The sequence below is a fragment of the Carettochelys insculpta genome, chromosome 17 (assembly GCF_033958435.1).
Source record: "Carettochelys insculpta isolate YL-2023 chromosome 17, ASM3395843v1, whole genome shotgun sequence".
NCBI lineage: Eukaryota > Metazoa > Chordata > Testudines > Carettochelyidae > Carettochelys > Carettochelys insculpta.
The window spans coordinates 6,620,181-6,627,203 of NC_134153.1; the positions used below are offsets into that span (position 1 = coordinate 6,620,181).

The following is a 7,023-nucleotide window of genomic DNA, read 5'->3' on the forward strand; positions in this document are numbered from 1 at the left end:
TTCAGTTACAAGGTCAATCCTGCAAGAGCTGCAATGCATGGGAATAGGAGACAGTCCTAAATAAATAACGTCAAACGGTGCTTTTTATCACCCCGATTTTAATAACAGGACAGGTGCACGCTATGATTTGTGCCGATTAGAAAGTTGTTAACCGTCTCCAGGCTTTACCTGCCTCAGCCCCCAGATCTGCCCCCTATCCCCAGGATTAACCTCCCTCCCCTGCCCCCAAGCTCAACCCCTCTGAGACCCAGCCTCTCTCCCCCACCTACAGGCTCCACTTGCCTCACCGTGTGCAGTTCTGCTGTGGCCACAACCACGGCTGCCTACCCCCACTGCCTCCTGCCATCGCCACCTCCTTTTCAGCACCGTTGCTTGGCTCCAGCAGGGACAGGCTCGTCCACCCTCCCCTCAGCTCTCCAGCTGGCTTAGACTCCCTCCTGCCCCACATGGGGCTGCTCCCTGCCCAGCCGGCTTTCTCTTCCGGGCTCCCTGCTGCAGCCGACTGCTGAGCGGCTCCCACTGCCATCGCTTAAACAAAATGAAATTCAGGCGGCTCAGCGGCAGGCAACTGAATTTAGATTTTTGTTTGAGCAGCAGCAGCCTCTGGAGTCGTAAGAGGAGACAGCGGCAGCGCTCAGGGCTGCAAGTGACTCCTTAAAGAGCTGCATGCGGCTCCAGGGCCGCAGGTTGCTGACCCCTGAATGAGGGCCTTCACACTGGGTGATATTTGTTACGAATTTTAGCTCCATTTTTAGCAAAGCATTGGCAAAGAAGGACAATCCAGGGAACTATACACCAGTCAGCCTTACCTCAATCCCTGGGAAAATAATGGAGAGGATCCTCAAGGAGTCCATTTTGGAGCACTTGGAAGAGGGGAAAGTGATCAAAAGTGGCCAACATGGATTCACCAAGGGCAAGTCCTGCCTGACCAATCTGATTAGCTTTTCTGACAAGGTAACAGGCTCTGTGGACCTGGGGAAGTCAGTGGATGTGATATACCTTGACTTCAGCAAAGCTTTCGATACGGTCTCCCCCAACATTCTTGTCCACAAGTTAAGGAAGTATGGATTGGATCCTTGGACTGTAAGATGGATAGAAAGCTGGCTTGACGATCGGGCCCAATGGGTAGTGGTCGATGGCTTGATAGCTGGATGGCAATCAGTTTCAAGTGGTGTGCTGCAAGGCTCGGTTCTGGGGCTGGTGTTATTCAACATCTTTATTAATTACCTGGATGAGGGACTGGATTGCACCCTCAGCAAGTTTGCAGATGACATAAAACTCGAGGGAGAGGTAGATACGTTGGAGGGTAGAGAGAGAATTCAGAGTGACCCGGATAAATTGGAGGACTGGGCTAAAAGAAATCTGATGTGGTTCAACAAGGAGAAGTGTAGACTCCTGCACCGGGGGCAGAAGAATCCCAAGCATTGTTATAGGCTGGGGACCGACTGGCTCAGCATCAGTATGACGGAAAGGGACCTGGGGTTATGGTGGATGAGAAGCTGGATATGAGTAAATAGTGTGCCCTTGTAGCCAAGAAGGCTAACGGCATTCTAGGGTGCATTAGGAGGAACATTTCGAGCCAATCTAGAGAAGTAGTTATTCCCCTCTATTCGGCACTGGTGAGGCCACATGTGGAATATTGTGTCCAGTTTTAGGCCCCTCCAGTATAAAAAGGATGTGAATATGCTGGAGCAGGTTCAGCGGAGGGCAACAAAAATGATTAAAGGGCTGGAGCACAAGACCTATGAGGAGAGGCTGAGGGATTTGGGCTTGTTTAGTTTACAGAAGAGACGACTTGGGGGTGATTTAATAGCAGACTTTAACTTCTTGAAGGGGAGCTCTAAAGAGGAGGGTGAGAAACTGTTCTCAGTGGTGTCAGATGGCAGAACAAGGAGTAATGGTCTGAAGTAGAAGAGGGAGAGGTGTAGGTTAGATATTAGGAAAAACTACTTCACCAGGAGGGTGGTGAAGCACTGGAATGCGTTGCCTAGAGAGGTGCTGGATTCTCCATCCCTTGAGGTTTTTAAGTCCCAGCTTGACAAGGTCCTGGCTGGGATGATTTAGTGGGGGTTGATCCTGCTTGAAGCAGGGGGCTGGACTAGATGACCTCCTGAGGTCTCTTCCAGTCCTAGGATTTTATGATTCTGCAAGATTATTCATTAGTTATTGTGTACAGCCCAGCACTTCAGCAAATAATTTGCAGCCTGTTGGCTGGTAACAAACTGTTTGCTAGGAATATTCATTGCTCAGGTGGTGAAATTGGTGGTGTTGCTGCTCCTGGCTAAAAGATAAGAAAAGGCCTATGACAAACAATGAGCTTCCATTGTGAATTTTCAGATGAAGAATCACCAGGGTCGACATTCATAACATTTCAAGAATTTGCAGATATTTTCATGGATTCATTCTCATCTTTCCAACACTCTCACGTGTACTCAGGGCTATCAAAACAAAAAAGCAGTCCAGTAGCACTTTAAAGACTGACAGAATAATTTATTAGGTGATGAGCTTTCATGGGACAGACCCACTTCTTCAGATCATAGCCATACCAGAACAGACTCAATATTTAAAGCACAGGGAACCAAAAATAGTAATCAGAGTTACTCAGGGCTCTCACTCACAAAAAAAAAAAAATTCAAATCAGGATTTTTGTGGTTGGTTTATTGGTTTGCTATTTGATTGAGTCCATTGTTATCCTACAATACAGGTTGAACCTCTCTAGTCCAGCACCCTTGGTACCTGCCTGGTGTTATACCAGAGAATTTGCAAACTATAGGAGGTCAGTATTGTCCAGCAGCATTACCAGCACTTACACTGGTTACTGGTCTCTTAGAAGACATTTAGGGATATATTACAGCTAAATAACAGCACAGAACACTAAGAGCCAGGACTGGTGGCTGTAAACAAACTTTACGAGGCTACAGCAAAGTTAGCCACATCCATGATAAGTGGACATCTGGCTAATTAAAATCATGCCAGACTATAAATGTTGCAGGACTAGAGAGGTTCAGCCTGTACTTCCTTCTTTTTGATACAAGAAAATCCTACACAGTTCTACAAATGTGGTGGTGACTTATAGTCCATCTACTTTGTTTACTGAAACACATTGTTGCTAGAAATGAGATCCTCACAAATTCAGACTTTACACTAGCAGTGTACCAAGAAGAACATATATCAGTAGTGCTGAAGAGCTGGTGAGTTAGGGGAGTCCATTACCTGGTTCTGCTTTTACACATTATTATCATTATTTATTATTGTTATTATTGTAGTGCCTACAAACCACTGATCTATAGCATAATTAACCACGATGCTATGGAACTGATGAAACCATGTGAAATGTGAGCTTGCATTAGTTGCGGTGTTAGGAAGGGCTCTGATGGGTATGTAAAAGAAAGACTCCCAGAGCAGGAGGCTTGTCTTCACCAGAAAAGCCTGCCTCCCCGTGGCTTTTTTCCTCATCTGTGAATCAGAGCAGCAAGCGACTGACTGCAATTTTCCCACCTGCAGTTCTAGAGAACGATGAAGAAATTAAGCAGTTAAACAAGGAGATTACTGAGCTGAATGAGTCCAACTCAGAGATGGAAGCTGCCATGGTGAAGCTGCAATCACAGGTATGTGAATGGGGAGTCCAGTGGGGCTGACATCCACCGCAGGCCCCTGGGGCAAAATGGGAGGGGGGACCAGCTCCATGCAGTAGGCCCCCTGCAGCTGCGTGGAGTGGTGCTACCAGCACTTCGGAGTGCCCTAGAGCTCTAGTCACTACCGCTGCTGAAGTGGCAGCAGCTCCAGACCCCGTTGAAAGGCTGGGACTGGGGACAACCGCTTGTTTGAACCACCATCAGTGGGCCTGGTGGACTCTCATTGGAGTGAATGGAAAGCGTGTGGGGGCAGGGGTCGGGGTGGGGGGGGGAACAGGACTGCATCTGATCCACCAGGGCAGATTTTAAAAGCTCGCCAAAGGGTAGGCTCTACCTCCTTGTCTTCCACTGCTGTCTGAGCTATGTCAATGATTAGCTGTAACTTGTCTTATCAAATTAAGTACGGAAGGGAAGAAAGTGTCATTAACACTGATTCGTTTCTTCTAATGACAATAACAGCTTCTAAAAGTTCTGTGTGCCTATGTATTACAGCTCTCTGGGAAGTGTTGGAGGGAGGGGATTTTCCCACTGAGGGAAACTGGCAAAAATGGAGAAAGATGACAAAATTTTCAGTGGAATTTTTAACACTTTTCCCCATTTTTGCCAGTTTTCCTCAGGAGGAATTTTCAGTGGAAAATCTTGACGTTTTGCATCATCACCGAAAACAGATCAAAATGTAGTTTTCATCTTTCCAATGTAAAACCATACTTGTTGACTCCTTCCAGAAAAACGTTCATTTAGCTGAAAACCCAACATTCCAGGGGATAAAAGTTCCAACAGAAAATCTTTGACCAACCCCAGGGTGTGTTAGATAGAGAGGCAGGTTGAAGGAGAGGATGAGGCCCCATAACTTTGTTGCACTCTTTCTGCTGCAGATCTCAAGCATGGAGAAGAACTTAAAGAACATTGAGGAGGAAAACAAAATCATAGAGGAGCAGAATGAAGCCCTGTTCTTGGAGCTCTCAGGACTGAGCCAGGCACTTATCCAAAGTCTTGCCAATATCCGCCTTCCACATCTGGTAAGGAACTTTAACAATGTTTGGTCATGAGTCTTGCAATCAAATGAGCAATACTAAAGCCATTTTCATGATAGAGTTTAGATACAGCTAAATACAAGAGAGAGAGCTAAAGATTGCCATCTCTTTATTCATACATCTGCCTTTCCTAATGTCAGTCCCCAAAATGTATCTCTGAAGCATATACTTGAATCTTCGTTTTCTTGTCACTTTCTGCTGATCCCCCTATTGTACCTTTTATTCTGTGTCATTATATCTAGCAGCTAAATCAGACAATAGGAACTTTATCAAGATGTACATAGCACCTTTCAGACTAACAACTCAAGCAGAGATCAGGAGGGATTAGATTTCAATGTCAGAAAGATCTTACAGCTCCTAGTATAATGCACGTGGTTTCAATTCAGGTTTGAATAGCTGGCAGCCAAGGAATAGGATCCTTAAAGAGAATGTATTTTATTTAATTTAACAAGGTCTAACAGCACACAGCATGCTGCCATAATATTACTGCAAAATGAAAATAGGACATTTAAAATAGGAAAACCAAAAAGAGCTATTAATTATCTTCTGTCTGTTCCCAGGAAGCTAATTATTATTTAAAAAAATAGGTGTGTGTGTGTGTGTGAGAGAGAGAGAGAGAGAGAGAGATGAGGGGTTGATGTGGAAGGTATCTGATTGCAGATAGTAAAGACTTGTAAACCACAGGAGCAAATAAACCCCCATCCTAACCCTCTCGGAAAAGTGAGGAAACCCTCTGAGAGATGGGGTCCAGCTAAGGGGAATCTGGACGACTGAGCCACACCTCAAATTTAAGGAGTGTTTCAGGGTTCCTGAGCCAGGAGTCCAGTGAGTCGGGGCCAGCACCTGTGCCTCTACCCCGCCCCCCCATTTCTCATTGCCTTAGTCTCTGAGGCCCAGTTCACCTTGTACTTTACTATCGGGGTGGACTGCAAATGTCTATAACCTTCAGTTAACCAGTGTCTCCAGGGCACAGTTCACCCAGTCCATGTTCAATGCCTCTCATATCGGCGTGTACTGCAGCTGCCCATGTTCTCCACCACATGTGGTTGGGTCCCTGGTGGTTGGGTATCCTAATGGCTAGAGCACAGAGTAGGTGGGCAGAAGTGGCAGAGCATGCTGGCCCCCTGTGCTCCTAGCCCAGGAATCCTGAACTACTCCCTAACTAGTTCTTAAGTGTAGGGCGTGGCCCCCATAGTCAGTCTCCCTTAGTTGAGATCTCTCAGTAGGTTCCCTGCTTTTCCCAGGAGTAATGTGGGGACTTACATGCTCCTGCAGCTGGTGAGCTAACACACTGTGATTCCTCTGCTGAACCACCTCCTCTCTCCTTGCAAGTCAGCCCCAAACTGAGCCAGGCTCCTTCCTTTTCTCCTCCCTCCAGGCCTGGCACTGGTTGCTGGAAAAGTATGGCAGGACTAGCTGAGCCCAGAGGGAAGACAGTCCCTCCTTCCTTGAGTCCCTTACAGCACTGTTACTAGTCCTGTTATGGTCAGTGCATAAAGATAACCAGATGCCTAAGTCTTTGTTGGTACACACCCACTGATAGTCATGGTATCGCCCTCAGGAGAAATAAACACTCTGATTAGGCTCTTTTTTCCTTCCTCTTCCTCTCCCTCTTCTTTTTAACAATTTATATTTTTGTTTTGTTTTATTGGATTCAGGAGCCAATCAGTGAACAGAACTTTGACGCTTATGTTAATACCCTTACCGACATGTACACCAACCAGGAGTGTTACCAGAACCCTGAAAACAGGGACCTGCTAGAAAGCATTAAACAGGCTGTCAAGGGAATTCAAGTCTAGTGTCGTGGGAGAGCAGAATTAAACAAACTGTACGAAGATGGAACCTTCGCTCCAAGTATTCAGGTTTACAAGTTATAAAACTTGTCTCATGAATGAAAAAAAAAAAAGGACCAAAATTTAACCAAGAGGCCATTTACAAGAAGCAGAATTGAACTGAATTCCATGTTTTCATTTACTTAACTTGGACCTTCTTGCAAAGAGTGGGATTTTCTACCCGTAGCAAGTGGTAGATGAGGATGGATAATGAGACACTATAATATGTTGCAGGGCTTGGTTGCTGGTGGAGATAAATGCATCTACATGAGTTGCCATGTGTTACTGATAAGCAAGAAGGCATTGTAGCAGAGTTGATCCAAGGGTTAGTACATTAGAATAACAGGGTTTTGTCTGATCTAAGACTAGAGTATGACTGGCGTAAACCCTCGTGTTGTTTATGGTCCTATGTCCAGATCTCCTACTCACACGTAAATTATGTGATATGTTACTGTAAACGAGAAGCTGGAGCTGCAGGCTACATGTAAATCTAAACCTCTGCTGGGCCTCTCACCCCCAAGG

The 7,023-nt window shown here is 45.8% G+C and overlaps 1 protein-coding gene across 1 annotated transcript in view; it reads left to right on the forward strand.

Annotated features, from left to right (window-relative positions):
• MYT1 (myelin transcription factor 1) overlaps positions 1-6,468 on the forward strand; it is a 67,288-nt gene extending 60,820 nt beyond the window's left edge. Inside the window, exons 19-21 of the mRNA XM_075011622.1 lie at positions 3,505-3,608; positions 4,511-4,654; positions 6,328-6,468. Coding sequence (XP_074867723.1) covers positions 3,505-3,608; positions 4,511-4,654; positions 6,328-6,468 — 389 coding nt within the window. The remainder of the gene's footprint in view (positions 1-3,504; positions 3,609-4,510; positions 4,655-6,327) is intronic.
• Positions 6,469-7,023: the final 555 nt, after the last annotated feature.